The sequence below is a fragment of the Erpetoichthys calabaricus genome, chromosome 6, assembly GCF_900747795.2.
Source record: "Erpetoichthys calabaricus chromosome 6, fErpCal1.3, whole genome shotgun sequence".
Taxonomy (NCBI): domain Eukaryota; kingdom Metazoa; phylum Chordata; class Cladistia; order Polypteriformes; family Polypteridae; genus Erpetoichthys; species Erpetoichthys calabaricus.
This window is the reverse complement of record NC_041399.2, coordinates 215434402-215458819: the sequence shown is the minus strand read 5'-3', so window position 1 is coordinate 215458819 and position 24418 is coordinate 215434402. Positions and strand designations below refer to the sequence as shown.

Sequence of the window (24418 nt, the reverse complement as noted above, 5' to 3'; positions counted from 1 at the left end):
TATGAGTGTTGCTGTCTTTTATATATATATAATATGCACACACACACACATAAACATATATATACATAAACATATATATATATATATATCTACATATACACATATCTACATATACATACGTATATACACATCCACATAAACATATATATACATATACAAATTTACATATCTACATATATATATATATATATATATATATATATATATATATATATATATATATATATAGACATAGATATATACATACATACATTCACATTATATATATATATATATATATATATATATATATATATATATATATATATATATATATATACTGTATATATACATATCTACTTATTGGCTCCTGTATTTAGGATATGGCAGGTTGGATAATGGATGGATGGACATTTGTATGCATAGCCCTATTTGCCCATTTTCGTTTTTTTTCTTTCTTCAGTAATATTTCAGCAAACCCGGAGCTTGTCAGTTCAAATCGTGGTACTGACACCACTGTGTGACCCTGAGGAAGTCACTTCACCTGCCTGTGCTGCAAAAAACAAAAGTAATGTAACAAATTGTACTTCAGATGTTGTAAGTTGGTGGAATAAAGGCATAAGTCAAATAGATAAATATGTATTATACACATAGGAACTATTCATTTATTTTCAGTTAAGTCATCTGCAGCAAACTTTTATAAATGAGGGTTTCTCCTTTTTAGATAGTGCAAACTGTTTCTTCTTCATTGACGTTTTCTCTTGGAGAGCTTTTTTCATGTCATTGAAAATGAAAGCAGCAGCTGCCAAAATATGTAGCTTTCTTATTAATTTTTCAACATTGTGTAAAATAAATGTATAAAGTAACATAAAAGGTTTAAATACTGGTTATTCTTTTACACTAAAATATTACTACACAGATACAAAAAAAGTAAAATGGATATGTTCTTTTTCTTTAAGGAGATTAATTTTTTTTTTCTTTCTTCAGTAATATTTAAACAGCCAAATGGGGCTATGCATATGAACTTAAAAGGTTTAAATAAAACAGAAATATATATTTTATTTTTACTTGGTTAACTTGTGGAGGGTGTATCCTGTAGCAAAGCCCTAACTGTTTTCGTGAAAGCCCGTTTCAGTCAATAAGTCTTATGTGTGTGTTTATGTATGTGTGTATATATATGTAGATATGTGTATATGTAGATATGTATATATATGTATATGTATATAAATGTTTATGTGTGTGTGTATATTATATATAATATATATATATATATATATAAAAAAGACAGCAACACTTATAACAATGACAACACAATTACATTGACAATCATGTTACGTTATTTTTAAAATGTTTCCTTTTTTTTTCATAACCTGTTTAACACACTACTTCTCTGCTGCGAAGCGCGGGTATTTTGCTAGTATATATATATATATATATACATACATATACACACATACATGCAGTTTCAATAACATAGAAATCAATATAAATATTAACATCATTATCATATGAGAATATGAAGTAATATATAAGAAGCACATTTCATATAAATATAAATTATTAAACAGTAAAATCTTCTGTAATTTGCTACCGTGGCAATTTGTGTGTCTGTCCAGGATTTTAAATCACCTGTAGCTCGCAAACCGTTTCACCTATTGACTTGAAATCTGGTACACATATAGTACGTCACGTCTACTATCCGCTTTATGGGTGATGATTGTATTACTCTTTTTATGTTTATTTTATTTTATTGTAGAATCAACTCCTATCTGCGCACACCAGGGCGGCCGTGGGCGGATGCGTATGGTGTATTCACTCCATGTTATCGTGCATTGCGCTGTCACTGGTATTTTGATAAAAGAATTTGAACAACATATAAGAAGCGTATAAATTATTAAACAGTAAAACATTAACATTTAAGAAGTAAAGTTAGATTAAGTACTACTGCAGTGCCCTCGGGTATACCTCATTTTTTGTTTGTCCATTATATGCTTAAATGTATACATTTTTTGGTGTACCTACCCGAGAACACGCGACATATAACCGAGCGTGGGAGAAGCATGGATTTTAAACACGCGTTGAGTTCATCTGCTGGTCTCTCTCGTGGAATAACTGGTAATGTTTGAATAAAATCTACAGCGAGTAAAACGACATTACCTCCTATTTTTTTTTTTACGATGTCTGAGATGTTGCTTTTTTCGGTTCAAGGCTTCATAAGCTCTTTTATGTTGTATGGTGTACTTATCCCAAACCATCATCTTTGAATGTTGCAAGACTTTCGCCTTGTATGTAGATCGGGGTAATTACATTCATTGCATTCCTAGTCTGAATCACAATCTGATTGTATGGGTGGTTACCTGGCACTGTAGGGTTGCCACCCGTCCTTTAAAATACGGAATCGTGCCGCATTTGAGAATGAAATTGTGCGTCCCGTTTTGAATCAATACTGGATGGGATTTCTCCCGTATTTTTTTTATCATTTTTTTTAAAGCAGCATCTCATGCAAATCATCCCACACGCATTTTATGAAGATGCCTCCTTTCCTACTTTTGATTGGGTAATACTTGATGTCATCGTTAGTTTGATTGGTGTTTTTAACTGTCCAGTGAGGAGGGCGTGTCTTTTAAGTAGAGTCTGGAAAGTGTTGGCACTGAGATGTGGCGTCAGCGCCAGAGTTGAAGCCCCTAATGTTGCGGTCAGCAAGTCGGCTAACATCCGCCATGTGCCGTCTTTCAGTTGCGAGAAGCAGATCATAGAATGGTTGAAACTGTTGCCCCTAACGTTGCGCCACGGCGTGTGGTTCGTTTATACCTCGTGTCTTCTCATTAAACTTTTATCTCGCGAATATGTTATTGCAATCCGCAGCGGGAGCGTTTCTATAAACTTAATTTAAACTTACGTTTTACACCGTGCTTTGTTTCCCTTATGAACATGCTTGAATGCTTCACTCGCTCCCTTCTCAATTGTTTAATTAATTTTTTGCTCTTCGCTGTTTGCGGCTCTTCCGTCATTTCCCCCTACTTCGTTCTTTTATCTCGCGAATATGTTATTGCAATCCTTAACGGGAGCGTTTCATTAAACTGATTGAAAATAGTTTTGCATTTACCTTTTTAGTAAAAGGCGAGCTTTTAAGCCTGAGAAATCACCCCGTAAATGCACACGTTTAATTGCACATGTGTTAATATGTATGGTTACACAGTATTAAAAGACAGTGAACAACGTCAGTTACCTTTGTTCCCGCGTTTGATAAAAGGCGAGCTTTTAAGCCTGAGAAATCACCCCGTAAATGCACACGTTTAATTGCACATGTGTTAATATGTATGCTTACACAGTATTAAAAGACAGTCAAAAATTAACGTCATTTACCTTCGTTCCCGCGTTTGACTCGTGCTGTAAATCTCTTCCTTGTTTTTAGTTCACGTGATTACGTAGGAGGCGTGATGACGCGATACGTGACTCCGCCTCCTCCATTACAGTGTATGGACAAAAAATATGTTCCAGTTATGACCATTACGCTTTGAATTTCGAAATGAAACCTGCCTAACTTTTGTAAGTAAGCTGTAAGGAATGAGCCTGCCAAATTTCAGCCTTCCACCTACACGGGAAGTTGGAGAATTAGTGATGAGTGAGTCAGTCAGTCAGTGAGTGAGGGCTTTGCCTTTTATTAGTATAGATATATATATATATATATATATATAAAGGACACCTCCATCAAAGGGGATCAAATTGGGGATAAGGTGCTGTCTGGTTCCGTTCCGATATAATTAGTGTCTTCCTAAGAGTAGGAGATTCTCGTGTGTGCTGGGTCATTCATCTTGCGTTATGAGGAACTCGCTACAACGTAATGGCTGTAGTTGTACCGTCACACGCACAAAGTACAATGAAATTCTTACTTGTCCATGTGACTAACATGAAAGACTTCACCAAACTCTGACACCAAGGTAAACAAGAATGGAGAACTGCAGGACTCCACTTTGATCAGCAGAAAGCACAGCTCAGCTTGATGTCCTCCTCACTCCCGTTCTGTGCTCTCCAAGGGAGACGTGTTGATAAGCAACAGACATCGAAATCCACTCGACACCTGAACGTGAATGAGACGGTGCTAGTTTTTTTAAAATTGCACATTCCATGTGTCACACACGTGTGCTTGGGAAGCAGTTGGTGGGCTTGACTAAGAGTGTGATAATGCTGGACCAGGGGTTGATGGGATGTCCTAACACCTCTCTTCCTTCTTCTGCAGATCCTCAGAAGCCAAACCCACCTAACGACACTTCTGGTCCCGCCTCCTGAGAACTCCCATCCTCCCCCAAGTTTTCATCACTTCCGCTTCCGTCCTCAAGGACCCGCCTCTTCCCCCCAACGCTCTATAAAACTGCCATATTCCTCTCAATAGTCAGTCCAACGTATGTTAGGCTCAGTCTCAAGTGACTTCTCTGTCATAATACAAACCTTCTTTCACGGGGTGGATCCCCCAAACCTTTCTCTTGGTTTTTTTGTCGTTCTTACACATGTGATGTGCACCAAGTGCAGAAGCAGGAAAACATGGAGTCATCAAAATGCAAACAAAGGGGAAAACACATTTTATAAAAAAATAAAATAAATACAAGAAAAAAGAGTCAATGGCTGTATAATAAAATCCAAGGAAAAAGAACCCAAACCTACCGGAATAAGGGCTCCTTGGTCCCCTTTTCTTTTAAAAATCCAATGCTGGGCTTTTTAGAGAAGGATACGCCGAGATCAAACTCATCAAAGTCATCCCAGCTGTCCGACGTCTTCAGCATCGACTGGCCCCACCGTCGACGGCCACTCTTTATTCCCACCACGGCATTTTCGTTCGTGATGGCTGCTGGCTTCTGTTTAGAAAATAACAAAACAAAACAAAATGAGCATAAAGCAAAGTAACAAACATTGTTTTTTTCCACGATCTGCTTCAAATGGAATATTGTTTGTGTGAAAATGAAACAAACACAATGGAAAATATGAAATAATTACATGAAAATATACAGCAATATCTACAAAGGAGTCACTAAACTGTAAAAAAAATTACATAAGTAGGGTTATCTAAATGATTATGACATATAATGTTAATAATCTACTTTGGTTTAATAGTGTAGTTACCTTACACTTAATTGTTGTGAGTTTATTTCAAAATGGCCTCATTTCTTAATAATGGGACTTTTCCAGACGCCCATTTTAATGCCAGCGTTCTTTATTTCAGGCCTCTTGTAACTCGTCAATCACAACCAACGGGCTCCGCCAGTTTCTGTCGATTGCTTTCATCTGATTTTAGGTGGTAAGCCACCAAAGCTCGTTATCGCGGCTTTTCTTCCACTCAAACTGGCAAAAACATTAAGGTAGGAAGGTCACCGATAGCTTGGCAGATTAAATCTACGGTATGGAGATCATTTGACACAAAGTTTGCGAGTACCAAACAACAGGCGGGTTTATTAAACAATGTAACAAACAGTACTTTAAAAGCCTTAAAGAGCTAGTTAACCTTTTTCATGGTTATGGTCCACGAGATACACCTCATAAAACAACAAACGTGTGCCGCCGACGAGGCAACTGCTAATCTCGCGCAGTTCTCCCTCCTTAACGTAGAGCTGCTAAATGCTTCTTCCTGCTGTCGCTTTCACTCTCCACGACCCACCAAGAATAACCCACAAGTCCTCCATGGGCTCCTCTTTATGCCCTCTGAAAGTCTCCACTTCTCTTCTTGAATGTTCTCCAAGCCCATGGAATGCTGGGCCCATTGGTTCCTGTCACTCACATTTTTACCTCCACCAATCAGAAGAGCTACCTGACTCCACTCCAGTGCTTTTAGTGGAAACAAATTAACAGACAAGACGCACGACAGGCAACTGAGGAACGGGACAAGCTGCTCGGGCAAGAGAGGGCACTTTTGTCAAAGGTCCACTTTTTTAAGTCTTATGAGAAACGTTCTGCTCCTTCCTCTAACACCGCATTTGCCTCTTCTCCCGTAAACTAGACTTCAGTTTTTTTCATTAAGGACTGTGTCACACGACACCTATAAGAGCTGGTGCCCTGCTGGTAGCTCGGGGGACAACCGGGATGAGGGGTGACAAAGGCAAGATGTCTTATTTGATGCACAAATATATACAGTGTAAAATAATCCACCAAATAATTCTAACAGTCGAAAAGTGTTACATGCAAAAATAACATGTGAGAAAAGCAAGATAAACAAAATAAGGCTTCACCCCAAAGTGAATAACCTCAGTCCAGGGCAGAAATCTGCCCTACCACGATTCACAACCGTGTGGCTCTGACTCTGCTTTCAGAAAAATCAGAAGCCTCCACGGACTAAACGGAGTCAATTAGACTCCACTAAAGCAGCCAGCCGCTGAGCCGCTCAACACTCTACTGAGCGTCCCACATCTCCCCTCCAGTCGGCTCTATCCCTTGTACTCTTCTCCTCTAATCACCGAGTCAGGTTGACTGACCCCTAGTGGACGATGTCTTAACACTGATACAAAGCGTGTCATTTCCCTCCAGGACAACCCTGTAGCTTCCATCCAGATTCACTCAAAACAGAACCGTACACAATGCGACCCAACTGAACACTGCAAAACATTTTTTCTTAACAAGTAAAAATTTCTTATTTTAAGGTAATATATCTAACTAGCCAACCCGCGGCGTAGCATACGCCACATAATTATGTATTGATGTGTGAACACGTCCTGAACGACACAGTTGTCCAAATGGGGTGGGTTTGAGGATACGACTGTGAGTGAATGAAAAGATGGAACTCTGGAGAGAGCAACACAATTGTCCGTGACTGACAACTGGGTTTGGCAGATACAGGCATAGCGTTTTGAAAGTGTGTCCCTGCGCCTTATTAATTGTCATTGCAAAGGCCAATCTAACAGGAAATTACGTGTAAAAGTAAAAGGCAAATTTGAATCTGATGGAGTCAGGGAAATCTGGGGAATAAGGACAATTTGTGAGGTAGGAGCTGCGATTGTTTTACACTCCAGTACACTGTGGTGAATGCTGAGAACAGTCCGTCTAGTGCCTTTACAGAGACTTCTTGCTGGCATGAGGTTTCTGAGAAGCATGACGACTGAACCAATTTTAAGTTTGACTTTATGCGGAGGCATGCCAGTGTGAGTAAGGGCTGCCCGGCAGGTCATGGGAATAACGCCACCGGATCGCCAGTCGGCATCGTTTACGGTCGGAACTACGACGGTATGTGACCTTCTTCGAACCTCCGACTTTCGTTCTTGATTAATGAACACGTTCTTGGCAAATGCTTTCGCTCTCGCGCGAATTGTTGGCTCTGTAGTGCGTGTGCCATGGTCGGCTGCTTAGTGAATTGTTGGTGGGCGAGGCTCGGCCTTGCTTGCCATGGACTTAGTGAATTATATATAGGCCTATAGATATTGTGCCCCAAGAGATTAAATATCTCAAGTTGCAATGATACTTGCTAGATTATTTTGCTCAATTCAAGATAACTGGTCTTAAACTATTTGACTTAGATATAAAAGTGTAATTCCAAGACAATTTCGACTTAAAAAAAGCACAACTGTGACAGAAAAGCCTGTTATCAACTACAGCGATGAGCATAGCAGGACAATGAATTCTTATTTCAAGAACCAAAACTTTCTAGGTTTGTCTTGTTTTAAGAAATGAGTAAGACACAACCCCGAGACTTAAACTCTTTTGATTCCAGAAAGGTTTTAGAATACAACCTTGATTTTGTTAACAACTACGCCATTTCAGATTAACACTTGCCTAATTCAGTGGCCTTTCTCCGTAACTAGTATGATTGGACAGATTCCCTGCAAAGGGTAGTACTTTATTATATTTAAATGGTAATATTTTTCTAAGTTTTATATAGTTCAATGATATCCCCATGATAGTACTTCACAAGAATATATATTTGGCAATCCTCCGAATACCGGTCCCAAGTTATTTAACAACTCTTTTCCTATCGAGTGAATTTCCCATTGGGATTAATAAAGTATCTATCTATCTATCTATCTAATACTACACTGAAAGCCGCGAAAAACCATTTATTGCAAGACAATAAGATGTATTTCCAATATTTTGTATTAATTCCAGCACAACAGCTGCAACGTCTCTTAGTGGTAACGGTTCAACACGGAGCAACTAAATGTTGTAGTTATCGCTGAGCAAATGCATATAATTGCCGAAAAGATTGCGTTTGTGGCAGTTGCGCCACTGAAAGGTCGACAAGTCATGATGCAACCTATATTTTTAAATAAGTAAACTGGTTATAACTAACCTTATTGCTCCCGCTCCTAAATATTGTCCACTCGATAGGAAAAGAGTTGTTAAATAATTTGGGACCGGTATTCGGAGGATTGCCATATATTTTGTTTTTCAGTCATATAGTCTCACTGAAATTAAAATTAACCAGCTTCATAGCATCAACAAAACGGGTGGATTTATCCAGGTTAGGGATTTTAATTTCAAATGACAAAACATCTCTATCAAAGACACAGCATCATGAACTTGAAACTCCAAACAATATAATGTGTAGTGTTGATATGGTTCAAAAGTCGTTTTAAACTCAAAGTCACAAACGAGCAGCAAATAAAACAACGTTAAATCATCTTTGGTGTTTAAACAGCAAAAAGCGCGAGTGCTGAGCGACTGTAGCTGTTATGTGATGTAATGTACAGGATCGTTCCATTATTTTAGGGAAAAAAATATTTAAGTCAATGACATTGTTGAGTATATGAAAAGCTAACGGTATAATTAGTTTCCTTGCAGTGTCCAATTGTTTTTGTTTGTTTTTTACAAATACGTTTTTTTTTTTATTAAATATAATATCCAGCGCTGTTTTTGACCCCTTCTTTGTCATGTAATGGAACATACCTTTCTTTGAGCATGCGTAAACGCGTTCCCTGGGAAGCGTCCTTAGCTTTCCCGCGCATCAGATGTTACATTTCGAAACGTTCTTACCGTAAGGTTATTAATAACGTTATATAGATTGCTAAAATACTGCATTGCTCTTCGCAGCTGATAAGTAACATATTTACGCATATAAACCAATGGATTCACTTGACGAAGTCACACTGGAAATATTAAAAGGTAAGTTTCTAATTGACATTTAGCCTACTGTTGCTGCAGTGCATTCTGTTTTTTTATGAATCCAGAAGAATTCACCTGTCCACGATGATACCAATAATCATTACGGCACAAAACAGAAGTAGTGGGGCAACCGAGTTTCGTGTAACCATTACATAAAATTTTAAAAATAAATGCAGGTGTTTATGTTATAAATATTTATTTTTTCAAAGCGAAAGCTTATCACCTCGTTAAACCACCGCGCACGCGCGCCGAGTTCAAATTATCGTGGTGATGAGATACATTTATTTGTTAGTGATTTATTTAAAAAGTTGTTAAAGACGTTCTGATACAGACTTCTGTTTCCTTAAAAATAAATTGAAATGTATCTTTTAAAAATGTGCCAAGTTCTAACTGCATTGCACGCGCCTCATGCTCTTACTGGTAGTAAAAGCGAACACGACCCAAGTCGCTTCTACTGTATTTGAGATACCTTTAAAGAAAGACTTTAAAATTTAGAGGCCAGTATTTTAAAATTATTATCGATTTTGAGGTATCCACAATGGTAAGCTTATTGCTTGAATATAAAAGATCGCTGCACTTGAAACTGCAAGGGGGGGGGCACCTATCCCCCTTAACTTCGTTATCAATACCATACATGAGCGCGTCATATAAAAAAATCGAAGGTTTGGGCGCGACTTGTACAGCTTCGCCGATATTCTAGAGCCAGCCCTGAGTGAGACGGAGCTCTTCATTACTTTAATGGCACAGGTGAAGGCCCAGTCTGAGTGAAATGTTAACGCCCTGCTAATTTTATACACTCACAAATTAAGTTAGTAAGTCGTATGTATCGTGTCCTTGATCAGGCAACACGGTAAATACACCTCTGTAGGATACCTCTACTTGCCTAAAGCCTCAGTATGATATACTTGTTCAGAAAGGAAACAAAATGTAAAACATTTATAAAAAGGTATCATGATTTGCACTTGTACCATCTTTCAAGAAACTCTTACACTTATAAAAATTTGTAAATTTAGCACTTAAAGCCTAAAACCTGAGTTGGAAATGACTGCCGGTAATTGTACAGATGACGTCCAAATATGAATGAATTACTGGTCTTCTCTGTTGCTTTCAAGTTACAAATGTTACAGAAGATCTTCTAGGGACTCTTTCACATGAAGATCTGAACATTTCCTTTGAAGAAAACCTCATGGCCAGCAGTACATCAAGAGGTCAGCATTATTTATTTATTTATTTTAAGAAATATTGTTGAGCAAAAATATTGTTGAGCAAACAATGTAGTTATTACTACTTTTGCTATGTTCTTTTTGTTGAGATTAAATGCTTCTGTAGCAACTTTTATGTCAGAAGTGTCCATGTCCTGATGATATTTGAGATCAAGCAGGGAAGAAATATAAATAATAAAAGGGAAAAGGAGAACGTTTATGATATGAAAGTGATGACAACATAAATATATATTTATAGATGTGGAAATTTGAAGAGTAGAAATATGGGCTTTGTCCTTCTCAATTAAAAATTTCCATAATTCAATTAAAGCAGTTTGAAATGTCACACCTGAGCACAGGGCAGGTAGCTCATGCATCCATCAAGGCTGTTGCCCCAACATGTTCACCTCACCCTATGAATCTTTGTGTAAACACATATTTATGTATGTTTGTACTTTATACATACTCTATATTAATTTACAAATGTTTTGATAAACTTTATCATGGCGCCAGAGAATGATAGCGTGTTACATGTTAATTAATTTAATATTGTTTTTTGTATCAGTATGCTGCTGGAGTATGTGAATTTCCCCTTGGGATTAATAAATTATCTATCTATCTAGCACACAGAAGTAAGAATTGCACAGTACTCATGTAGCACTTATTTAGTTCAATACAACATATTGTGAAAATACTCCATATCAATAGATAAAACACAGAAACTACAGTAATCCCTCCTCCATCGCGGGGGTTGCGTTCCAGAGCCACCCGCGAAATAGGAAAATCCGCGAAGTAGAAACCATATGTTTATATGGTTATTTTTAGAATGTCATGCTTGGGTCACAGATTTGCGCAGAAACACAGGAGGTTGTAGAGAGACAGGAACGTTATTCAAACACTGCAAACAAACATTTGTCTCTTTTTCAAAAGTTTAAACTGTGCTCCATGACAAGACTGAGATGACAGTTCTGTCTCACAATTAAAAGAATGCAAACATATCTTCCTTTTCAAAGGAGTGCAAAGCAAGCAGTCAAAAAAAAAATCAATAGGGCTTTTTGGCTTTTAAGTATGCGAAGCACTGCCGGTACAAAGCTGTTGAAGGCGGCAGCTCACACCCCCTCTGTCAGGAGCAGGAAGAGACAGAGAGAGAGCCACAGAAAAACAAAGTCAAAAATCAATACGTGCCCTTTGAGCTTTTAAGTATGCGAAGCACTGTGCAGCATGTCCTTCAGGAAGCAGCTGCACACAGCCCCCCTGCTCACACACCCCTACGTCAGCGCAAGAGAGAGAAAGAGAGAGAGAAAGTAAGTTGGGTAGTTTCTCAGCCATCTGCCAATAGCGTCCCTTGTATGAAATCAACTGGGAAAACCAACTGAGGAAGCATGTGCCAGAAATTAAAAGACCCATTGTCCGCAGAAACCTGCGAAGCAGCGAAAAATCCGCGATATATATTTAAATATGCTTACATATAAAATCCGCGATGGAGTGAAGCCGCGAAAGGCGAAGCGCGATATAGCGAGGGATCACTGTATATGTGCTCAGTTATCAGGAAGTAAAGAAGATGACCACTATCTTGTTTTTAGTTACCTAAAAATTTTAACAATGAAAATATAAGCGGTCAGATATTTGAGCAATGCTGTCTTTGATTACTAATTTCATTTATGTTAAATAAAAGTAAATATTTCCATTTATGTCAGGCTTCATCAAATTTCATAATTCATAAACAGTTTATTGATAACTGGTGACTATTTTCAATGTCCTTTTCCTGTATTTTTTAAACAGGAGCTGCAGTTTTCTGTGCAGCAAGATAACTTACAAGACAGCTGCACATCTCCATCCCCTTCTGAATGCAATACTCTAAGAAATGCCAGTCTTTCACCTACCCCTCAATCCAGTGAGCAAGGATGTTCCAGAAAACTTTGAAGAGAAGCCAGCCCCTCTAAAATCATTCAACTACCAAGCCCTGAATACATACTTTATAGTGACAGTGAGTTGGAGCAGGTCAGAAGACACTGCAGCGCATTGGGAAAGAGGAGCATTGTATTGTTTCAAAGGATCTGTGCTGTAGATTAATTAGAACTACAGCGACCAACATAGTGCCCATACTGAGGACAACAACAAGGGAAGACAAATATACCTCCAAACATGGGGTTTCTTCAATGGCAAAACGTATAGTCAAGTATTATCCAAAGCTATATGCAGCTGAAGATCAAAATTCATGGGTGAGTATAAATAACTAGTTTTTATTGGGGATTTAGACTGAGCAGTCACACCTTGTATTCACTTGCACACTTTTTAAAAGAGTGTAATCTCATTACAGGAAACTGTGTTTAAACAACTCCTGGAAAGGCTACAGAATATCCGCACACCTCAGAAGCGACAGGACTGTATGCCTCAAACAAATAAAGAGATGTCTCGGCGTCACCACTGACAAGCCTGATGCTGCTGAAGTCGAGAATTCAGGTGAGGCCGATTCCTCTGCATCTTCGGGGAATTCTATTGCTTCGGTGACGCTTGTTAACGTGTCACCTTCTAGTCGTACCCAAGAAGTTACAGCAGAGAAAGAATGTGAACCATCTGGTAAGTGCACAATAGAGATAGTCATATCCCATCTTAGTTCAGACTGTTTAGAAAACAGAACCGATTGGATTATTCATTTACTAGACAAAGAGCCCGTTTCGACAACGTAAGATGAAACAGGCACGTGTTTGTGTCAGCAGTGTATGAAGAACAAATGATAGGTAACAAAGAAGTTGTTTTGTAATAATTGTAATCTGCTTTACTCATTACTGTACAGGCTTGTACTGTTAGTTGATGAATTTTCCAGGCCTATAGTATAATATTGAATGATGAATGTTCCAGTACAATATGGAATTGTAATAAGTATAAGCACCACAAACCTGATATAGGTGTATTGAATGAATGCGTAATTAGGCCTCGGGCTGTAGTCGAAATCGTCTTTCAGGCCTCTAGAGCTTTAATCGAAGTCGCCTTTCTCTTTGAATTTTTGTGGCCGTAAATCCGGCGCCTGTCGCGATGTTGGGGTTGGATGTCGGTCTCGTAAGGTTTTTCGGGCAGCTGCACAGAAGGCGACTGCACATTTGGCTTCAGACGGACGTGAGTGAGGAGGCAGGCGAATTAATTAGAGAGAGAGAGAGAGAGAGATATGTTTTTGCAGCTGTTGACACAATAGTTGACAGCCATTAAAACAGGCCAGGCACTACAAAACATTACAGGACCTTTACAAGAAGCCAAAGCCAAATAAATTTGCAGTGACTCAGCTCCTTGATCATGAATTTAATGCACAGAGGTCATTTATAGATTCGATGGGAGGCTTGCCCATGCTTTAAAGAACTGGATCACGTAAGTACATAAAGCACAGACATTTGACTGAAATATTTTTGAAAATGGTTTCTTAAAACAAAATATGTGCTGACTTAGAGTGTGCTTATTTTATAGGTAATGGATGAAGTGCATTGTATTCTTAGTTGGAATAATCTTAACTACATCATAGAAGGTGTGTCCTGTGGTGGGTTGGCACCCTGCCCGGGATTGATTCCTGCCTTGTGCCCTGTGTTGGCTGGGATTGGCTCCAGCAGACCCCCGTGACCCTGTGTTCGGATTCAGCGGGTTGGAAAATGGATGGATGGGTGGATGGACATCATAGAAGTTAAGAGCAGATGGACCAGTTTTTATGGAAAAGCACAGCTGTATGGAGTAATGAAGAAGATCCTGAAGCCTCCACATATGCACAATGATGGTAACATTTGTCATGCATATTTTATTCAAACTCATTTTAGAGTTACTTAGGCACTTTACTCAGTGTTGCAGCATGATAGGCCTAAATGAAAGTCAAATTGAAGTTGTTTAACTCTTTTAGGGCGGATGTCGACTTTTGTCGACAGGAGGGGTTGAGGGCGCATGTCGACAAAAGTCGACATCCAGGGATAAAGGGCGACAATCAGCTGTTAATGGCGACAAATCTCACTGTCACGTCACAGGCATTCCCTCTGTGCTTGGAGGAATGCTAGACTCGTTGACTCGGCAAATAAACCTTGCGTGTGCGTGAGTTGCGAAATGTAAACAGGCAAGATGGCACCGACATGTGAAAAGGCAGCGAAGCAAGTGCAGAAAAGAAAACACTCGCATTATGCGCATTATCGCGGAGTCGGACTCTTGATTTTTCAGAATCGGACTTTATTGGCAGTGATCAGGAGATCGAGCAAGAGAGTTAGAAGCAGGCATCAGCTGATCAGACACCAGCCGATGCCGCGCCAGCGGATCTGCTGCCAGTTGCGTGCCTTCGCGCAGCCGATGCATCTACGGCAAGGTTCGCATGGGATAAATACACAGACATCGATCCGTTGAGAGCTGATCTGGCTACCGGAGTTTACAAGACGGCATGGCTTGCTGTTGGACATGACAGATCACCAGCTGCTGTACTTCAGGCTGCTGTCTCCTGATGCTGCTTTTCAGCTACTGTCAGACGAGACAAACAGGTAGGCAGAGATTTTTTTTGAATCGCGGGCTGCGTTTGCATCGCATTCTCGTTTTTCAAAGTGGAAACCCACAACGAAAGACGAGATGAAGCGCGCTGTGGCATTACAAATAGAGATGAGACAGAATTGGTGATATAACTTCAGGGAGCATTGGTCCAAACGTGTTTTGTCCCCTGGTGGCTTAGGTACGTGCTGCTGCAAAGTTTTATTCACTTCTGTAATAAACAGAAGCAAAATCCCATGGGGTGAGCCAGGCTATAATGCCATACATAAAGTTCATAAAGTTTCAGAAGATGAAAAGAGGTGACAATACGGTTTTCATGCTGGCAGAAAACTTGGTGGCAGTGGCATGGCATGATGGCAAATGGGTGACTTGTCTCTCTACAGTACACACTAACAATATATGTTAGAAAGTGCAGCAACAGACAATTGAAAAATAGGCACCAAAGCAACACGTATTGTAAGGAGTGCAATGTGGCAATGACTGAAATTGGCTGCTTTGAGCGAGATCAGACTTTGCTGTGTAAAATGTATGTGATATGTATGTGAAATCATAGAGTATGCAGGCTCATGCAACATGCAAGACAGTAACATTTGTCAAAAGGAAATATTTTTTGTTGATTTGATATGTTAAACAATTGCTTTGTGTTCTTTTTTAAAAAATGTTAGTTTTTGGAAAAATATTCAGCCCTGGGAGAAAAGAAACAAAAAAAAAATTAGCCCTAAAAGAGTTAAAGTTATGATATTTTGCAGTTGATGCTCAAAGGGTTGCACTTTTTTTATGCCATTTTTCCATAAAGACCAAGTCTATATTATAGTAAGCCAAACTTTGAGAAATTTTCATGCAAAATATTATTACTGTTCTCTTTGCCAGAAACTGTTGATTTGTGAATTCCAGGTTCCCTTTTCTTCATTGTATTAGAAAGTTGTACTGTGTTATTCTGAAATAAACTTTTCCCTTTAATTATGTTTTTAAAAAGCCATTTATTAGCATTGTAAATAGTTTTGTCTACCATCTTTAAAACAACAGAATAATAAACTGACTGACACTATCCTTTATTAGGTATAAATAATATTTTGAAGAATACTTAAAACTTTAAATATGATCTATGTAAGGTTCATTTCAATTGTTCGTTCATGTTCTAGCATATTAGTAGGTAAAAATAATACCAGACATCATATCATTTTTGTTATAAATCATTCTCAATTTAAAGCTCGCTGTATGTTGTTTTCATTAAAAGAAGAATGTTTGAGTTATACTAGAACTTAATGCGAAAGATATTAAGTTTTTTTTTTTCTTTTTTCATTAGTGAAAAACGCCATTGCCATGTTTAGAGCTCGGCCATCCATGTTTCCTTCACTTTCTCTACCCCCAAAAAAGCTGGGAAACAAAACATGAGGCATTAGTTCATGGCCTTAAGGTAAAACTTTGCATTTTTACATTGTTTAAAGGGAAAATAAAGAGTTACTGCAATTCTAGCCATCTGTGACTGGCAGCAATTTTCAGGGTTGTTTTTAATGTTAGTTACAGGAACGACATTCTACATTAAACGGTTTGATTAAAAGGGCTCAACAGAATATAACAATCTTCAATTTTTAGTGATTTCTTTGCTATTTCAATTACAAGCTGCGGAATACTGCTTCTGTTAAAATTAGCACATTAACTCAGTATTATAAATAAGTAAATGTATAATAAATTTGTATAGGACTACAGAGGATAAAATAAATTCAGCCTGTTTTCTTTGTTGGTTTTTGTTTGTCTTGAAGACCTCTGAGAATCCTGATGCCTTTCTACAGCAAAGACTGACCACTGACTAGCGCTGCCCGTATTGTGGACCAAGATAACTGCATACTAGCTATTGGAAGTGAGCCTATGACAACTGTCCCTCAAGAAATGTTGCAGGAAGGTATCATGTACCTTATGGCAGACTATTATACACTACATCTAACATACCCGAAGTGCATTGCTGCTGTCCTCTCTGCAATTCAAACTGAAATATTACTGGACACAATTTATAGGGAAAATATAAATACGCTAGAAGAAAAATTGTGTGAGCCAAATGTAGAACAGGAAATGCATGTCTATGATGTACTGCATATAATTACCATAATGTTTGAAAATCAATTAGATAAATTGTAAATAATTTGATATTTTGTGGATTTTAACATGTTAGGTTGTATTTTTAGGCGGCACGGTGGCGCAGTGGGTAGCGCTGCTGCCTCGCAGTTGGGAGATCTGGGGACCTGGGTTCGCTTCCCGGGTCCTCCCTGCGTGGAGTTTGCATGTTCTCCCCGTGTCTGTGTGGGTTTCCTCCCACAGTCCAAAGACATGCAGGTTAGGTGGATTGGCGATTCTAAATTGGCCCTAGTGTGTGCTTGGTGTGTGGGTGTGTTTGTGTGTGTCCTGCGGTGGGTTGGCACCCTGCCCGGGATTGTTTACTGCTTTGTGCCCTGTGTTGGCTGGGATTGGCTCCAGCAAACCCCCATGACCCTGTGTTTGGATTCAGCGGGTTGGATAATGGATGGATGGAGGTTGTATTTTCTTTGTCCTGTTTTTGGCAAAGTTACCACTGTTAAAGTTTTTTTCATGTAATTAAGTTTGTTATGCATTTCTGACTGTGACAAGATGAGACAGTCCTGAACTACAATGTACAAGAATGATATGGATGTGACGTTTGTGTTACATACAAGGTAATCTTCCTGTGTCAACTCATTTTCATGTGCTTATGTTTTTCTCTGTTTCTGTATTGTAAACACAGCAGTAGTGCTGTTGGATACTGATGTAATACTTAAAGAGCAATGCTAATGATTATGCCTTTGGTGTAAGTTATTTTATCTATTCAGGAAGCCAACATATATCAGGAAATTATATATTAATTATGTGTCTTGAATGTAGGAATGAATTCCTAATTCAAACCTCTGCTAAAATATTTGGTTTCAATCTGAAATGAAGACCATCCTAAAATGAGAGCACTGGGCTACTTTTACCTTATTCTTTTGTAGGTGGACTGAAATTTGTTGTATATATTATGCAAATATAGCTTAGTATGTGTTGAAATTAACTACTTTAAGGATTTTTTAAAAATCCATGTCAATATATCTCACCCCATTGGCATATCATTTTGCTTATTTCAAGCATTTATTTCTTAATAATCATATTTTTTTCTTATTCTGTGATTTTTGTAATATAATTTTCCTGTTTTAAGATACAATAATCCCTCCTCGATCGCGGGGGTTGCGTTCCAGAACCCCCCCGAAAGGTGAAACCATATGTTTATATGGTTATTTTTATACTGTCATGCTTTGGTCACAGATTTGCACAGAAACACAGGAGGTTGTAGAGAGACAGGAACGTTATTCAAACACTGCAAACAGAACATTTGTCTCTTTTTCAAAAGTTTAAACTGTGCTCCATGACAAGACAGAGATGACAGTTCCTTCCTTCTCACAATTAAAAGAATGCAAACATATCTTCCTCTTCAAAGGAGTGCAGAGAATGTCAGAGACAATCAAAAACCGATAGGTGCCGTTCGAGCTTTTAAATATGCGAAGCACTGTGCGGGAAGCATATCGCTTGACAAAGCAGCCACAAGTAAGCCCAGCAAGGAAGGGAGCAATGTGAAGGTAGACTTTCAGCGTTTTTTGAGGAGCGGCCGTATCCTCTAGGGGTGCGAACGGCCCCTGTGCTCACAATATATTTGAGGAGTTTTATTTAATAAGTAATACGCGCTCTGATTGGGTAGCTTCTAGCCATCTGCCAATAGCGTCCCTTGTATGAAATCACCTTGGCAAACCAACTGAGGAAGCATGTACCAGAAATTAAAAGACCCATTGTCCACTGAAACCCACGAACCACCGAAAAATCCGCGATATATATTTAAATATGCTTGCATATAAAATCCGCGATAGAGTGAAAGTCGAAGCGCGATATAAGCTCTGAGATTAAATACTGGACTACCTATTTCAAGATGAGCTAACTTGTTTCAAGTAACAAGACTTTCTTTCTCCACTGGTATTAAGAATTTTCCACTTATATTAGTGATTTATTCTCTTGTTCCTTGGCCTTCATTTTTCAGTGTGCTAAAATTAAGAATGCAAAACAACTGAATTAAAAATTATTTTCTAATATTCAGTGTATTTCCACCGTAGAAAGTCTAATCTCAAGCAATTTGTTCTAAAAAACAGCATTTTCTACTTATTTCAAACCTTTGAACACCTATCTGAGCTTTCTTATTTCTAGACTGGAACTAACTTATTTTAAGATTTCTTGGCAAGTAAAATTATCTTGCTGCATGGACAGATAATTTCACTAATATTAAGACATTTTCTCCTGAAATTCAGTTTTTTTATCTTATTTCTAGGCTAAATTTTTTTTGCAGTGCAGTGACCCGAGATGAAGACTGGACTCCTTCATGTGTGTCTCCTTAAGACACTGCTGGTTTGACTTTGTGTTGCTCACAGAGTCCCGAATGAGGCACATGTCCTGCATTGTGAGGGGACATCAGTTACGGCACTACAGCCATGTGGCGCGATTACCCGAAGGTGATCCGGCTCACAGGATCCTCATTGTTGAGGGCCAGGACAAGGGGACTCCTACGTTGCACCTGTCTACAGCAGAGAAAGAGTCAGGGTGACAGGGTGGAGAACCTTAACAAGCAAGACCACTAAAATGAAAATGTCACTTAAGCAATAAGCGCTTCATCAGCAATAATTGACTTATCATTAAGAAACTGCAGTGGAACAAAAACCTGCAGCCACCGCGGCTCTCCAGGACCGACATTGCCCACCCCTGAAACAGACTGAATGACTGACTGCATGATTGCAGGCACGTGATTTAGGATCTTCTCTAGAGGGTCCCAACAAATGTGTGCAGGCCATTTTAGAAGATCTGTCTAGAACAGTGGTTCTCAAACTTCTTTAGAATTTCTTGCGTGGCGGTCCCTTTAAAAATTGTTCGATTGCTCGCAGACCCTTTTATAAAAAATTAAAAAATCAATATTATTTCAAGAAAATTGGGGGCGCCAAATACTTTGCACAAGGATGCCACATACTCACTGCATAGGAACAGGCTGCCGTGAATAAAACATTTTTTGACAATTATTTATTCAGAAAAATATTACATACGTCTTAGTTATTAAATTTAAGTTAAAATTTTAATGGGATGTATGCATCTGCAAAATCAGTGGAACGACCAGATCATCAGGACTCTTTTCTTCATTGTCGATTTTTTTAAACCGCCTCTTTGCAATCGCTTTATTTTGAATTGTCTCATTATGAACACTTTTACTTTATTTGCGTTGAGCGGGCAATTTCACCACTTAAAACACACAAAAAATGTAAAATATGTTGTTTGTTGATTATCTGTGTCCACCTTTAATAACGCTCTTATTTGCTTCTAAAATATGTGAAAACTGTTTGCGAGTGTTTTGATTCTATGAAAGAATCGATAATTTTTGATTATGATAAAAATAATAAGGGCTGGTTTGTGCCAAGTGATAACGGTGGGAAAACAATGCGGTGGCAGCAAGTAACGGAACAGCGGATTAGTGGTCGGGTCTAAGTGGTGGGGGGAACGACGGAGCTCAGTCACTTACAGTGCATCCAGAAAGTATTCCCAGCGCTTCATCACTTTCTCCACATTTTGTTATGTCACAGCCTTATTCCAAAGTGGATTAAATTCATTTTTTTCCTCAGAATTCTACACACAACACCCCATAATGACAAGGTGAAAAAAAGTTTACTTGAGGTTTTTGCAAATTTATTAAAAATAAAAAAACTGAGAAATCCCATGTCCATAAGTATTCACAGCCTTTGCCATGAAGCTCCAAATTGAGCTCAGGTGCCTCCTGTTTCCCCTGATCATCCTTGAGATGTTTCTGCAGCTTCATTGGAGTCCACCTGTGGTAAATTCAGTTGACTGGACCTGATTTGGAAAGGCACACACCTGTCTATAGAAGGTCCCACAGTTGACAGTTCATGTCAGAGCACAAACCAAGCATGAAGTCAAAGGAATTGTCTGTAGACCTCTGAGACAGGATTGTCTCGAGGCACAAATCTGGGGAAGGTTACAGAAAAATTTTTGCTGCTTTGAAGGTCCCAATGAGCACAGTGGCCTCCATCATCCGCAAGTGGAAGAAGTTCAAAACCACCAGGACTCTTCCTAGAGCTGGCCGGCCATCTAAACTGAGCTATCGGGGAAGAAGGGCCTTAGTCAGGGAGGTGACCAAGAACCCGATGGTCACTCTGTCAGAGCTCCAGAGGTCCTCTGTGGAGAGAGGAGAACCTTTCAGAAGGACAACCATCTCTGCAGCAATCCACCAATCATGCCTGTATGGTAGAGTGGCCAGACGGAAGCCACTCCTTAGTAAAAGCCACATGGCAGCCCGCCTGGAGTTTGCCAAACGGCACCTGAAGGACTCTCAGACCATGAGAAAGAAAATTCTCTGGTCTGATGAGACAAAGATTGAACTCTTTGGTGTGAATGCCAGGTGTCACGTTTGGAGGAAACCAGGCACCGCTCATCACCAGGCCAATAGCATCCCTACAGTGAAGCATGGTGGTGACAGCATCATGCTGTGGGGATGGGAGACTAGTCAGGATAAAGGGAAAGATGACTGCAGCAATGGACAGAGACATCCTGGATGAAAACCTGCTCCAGAGCGCTCTTGACCTCAGACTGGGGCGACGGTTCATCTTTCAGCAGGACAACGACCCTAAGCACACAGCCAAGATATCAAAGGAGTGGCTTCAGGACAACTCTGTGAATGTCCTTGAGTGGCCCAGCCAGAGCCCAGACTTGAATCCGATTGAACATCTCTGGAGAGATCTTAAAATGGCTGTGCACCGACGCTTCCCATCCAACCTGATGGAGCTTGAGAGGTGCTGCAAAGAGGAATGGGCCAAACTGGCCAAGGATAGGTGTACCAAGGTTGTGGCATCATATTCAACAAGACTTGAGGCTGGAATTGCTGTCAAAGGGGCATCGACAAAGTATTGAGCAAAGGCTGTGAATACTTATGGACATGGGATTTCTCAGTTTGTTTATTTTTAATAAATTTGCAACAACCTCAAGTAAACTTTTTTCACGTTGTCATTATGGGGTGTTGTGTGTAGAATTCTGAGGAAAAAAATGAATTGAATCCATTTTGGAATAAGGCTGTAACATAACAAAATGTGGAAACAGTGATGAAGCGCTGGGAATACTTTCCGGTTGCCTTGTACTTCCCCTCGGATGGTAAAGGTTAATAATTATAAAAATATAAATAGTATAAATATGCAATCATTTCTCACAGTCCCACCGAAACCGCTTGGGACCGCGGACCCCAGTTTGAGAACCGCTGGTCTAGAAGAAGCCACACTTGCTTTGTGGCACTTCTTGTGTGATTTTGTGTTGTGTTGTATTTGTAGTGAAGTTTGTAGGTGTGATGCGATTCTTGAAACTGAATTGTGTCACACCACTTTATCACTGGGAAATGTAATGAGATTAGAGTGACACTTCACTTTGTCCCACGTTACCCCCCAACTCCGTTTTAATGGCGGTGGATGACATTACGGAGTCTGGTGGATCGGTTTCCATTATCAATTTCAATTCTTCGGTGTGCAGACTTTTATTGTGTGCGCCAAGTGTAGAGACAGGAGAAGGTCTTTGTCCAGGGTTGCTTCTGTCTTGTGCCCAGTGTTGCCAGGACTGGCACTGCCTCTTCCGTGGAATGGAGGAGGCATAGATGGGGGCTCAAAGTATACATAAGTTCTAAAGTGGGCTGCTGCCCAAAGTCACTTGACCAACAGAACCCACGTCAAGGCCCAATGGCATACTTACTGGTGAACCGCCGTTACTGATGGCTGGCAGGTTTGGCTGTTCAGATTTTTTGCTCTCCTTTAAAAAGCTCGGCTGGCTCGAGGCCTGTGGCTGTGGCAGCTGTATTTGCTGCAGGGGTAGGTGGGTCACCACGCTCGGGGTTTCTGGCTCTGCTTTGGCTTCCGGCTCCAAAGGTGAGAGGGTCTCCGGTGGCTTTAGAGATACTGGCTTTGGTTCTACTGGCTGAAGCGGTCGGCTAATGGGCTTCTGCTGCTCAGCGTAGGGCAGGGACGCTCCAGCCACTTGTCCCACTTGAAAATAAGGATGCCGAAGAGCCTGCAATTTATCAAGCAGAACACGTCATCAATTTAAAAGAAATTCTCCCTGCACAGGTCCCTTCATGACCAACCAAGACGATGTCCGACACCAGATGGCCCGCGCGCTGCTCCTACCTGGACGGCCGTGGGCCTCTTCTTCGGGTCCCAGTGCAGCATTTCTTTCATCACGCTAATAGCTTCATTGCTGGCATTCGGAATGAGGGTTTTCAGGTTCGTGGGGACGCACTGAGGGAAGCGGAAGTTCATTGCAGATGCCAGCTGGTACCCTTCGGGCCAATCCACCTGTCAAAGAAATAACACAATTTAAAAATGTGCCACCCTCCCTACTCAAAGAGCTCACGGCCATAGGACAAAGTGGGCAGCTCCCCAGAGAGGTACACAGTATATTCCAAAATAGGCTAAACATACCTAACCCCTTTCTGTTAAAAGACACCATAAACCTGTAAGAGGGAAGTCCCCAAACAGGGTTGCCACTTGTTTCAATAATGACAGTAGGACCCCCTATGGATAGGAGACCCCCTGAACCATTCTACCTTCTCAAGGTCAGAGGTCGGATGTCAAGTCTAAACAACAAAAGGAATAAGCTGGTGTGGCTGCTGCCCGATTGACCCTGAAGGTAAACTCTGGCTGGGTGGTGGGCACACAGCAGGAGCCCCTTAACAGCTTTAAAGGTGAGCAGAAACACGGGTGACAGCTTCAAATGTAAGGAGACAATAAAGATGACAGAAAGTCCAGGTGGCGTTTTCCAAGACGGACATTATCAGGGTTTGGATGGTCCCGTCATGGAAGAAACACAAAATAAAATAATGGAAAAAAAGGCAAAGACGGGTTTAATAATAAAGACAAACTCTACAGCAGGTCCTAAAGTAAAAACATCTAAAAACATGAGAGTGAGACGCACTGCTGACCTTCTTTACTGTTCCCAAAACTTGGCAGATCTTAAAGATCTCATCCACTTCACTGTTTCCAGGAAAAAGAGGCCGCAGCGTGTAGAGCTCCGCCATTATGCAACCTATGGCCCAAATGTCAATGGGAGAGCTGTAGGTGGCGGACCTCAGGAGCACCTCGGGGGCGCGGTACCTAAAAAATATCAAACATTTTGTTACATTCCTGATACTGTCTTTTATCAGAATAGAAAGTCTTAATGATTTATCTGTCAGATTCCGCTCAATAGTTGACAATAGGGGGCAGTATTGAGCTAGACCCCCTGAAAAACCTGCAGGCCTCCTTAGCGTTACGTTTGCACCCAGAAAAACGACCCAAAAATGTTACATTGTCATCAACAAGGGGAAAAAAATGTTATATGACGTGTAACAGAAACGTGAAAATATCAAAACGTTAACATCGGTACAGTGGGAAAGGCGTGTCGAGTGATGCGGAGTTAATGCAGTAATCCATCGTGTGAGATGTTTTGAGACCGTCACCCACCCACAGCCCGATGTCACAATCGGGACAGCAGACGCGTGTGTGACGGTAGTAGAGCTGTCACAGGGTCTGTTGTTGGTGCAGGGAGCTGCTATTTAG

The 24418-nt window shown here is 40.0% G+C and overlaps 1 protein-coding gene across 2 annotated transcripts in view; it reads right to left on the bottom strand.

Moving 5' to 3' along the window:
- mak (male germ cell-associated kinase) overlaps positions 1-24418 on the bottom strand; it is a 116879-nt gene that overhangs the window by 28385 nt on the left and 64076 nt on the right. For both annotated transcript variants that reach the window (XM_051928981.1, XM_028790839.2), the window contains exons 7-10: positions 23803-23974; positions 23009-23176; positions 22578-22892; positions 4642-4832 (exon numbers count right to left, since the gene is read on the bottom strand). In XM_051928981.1, coding sequence (XP_051784941.1) covers positions 4642-4832; positions 22578-22892; positions 23009-23176; positions 23803-23974 — 846 coding nt within the window. The remainder of the gene's footprint in view (positions 1-4641; positions 4833-22577; positions 22893-23008; positions 23177-23802; positions 23975-24418) is intronic.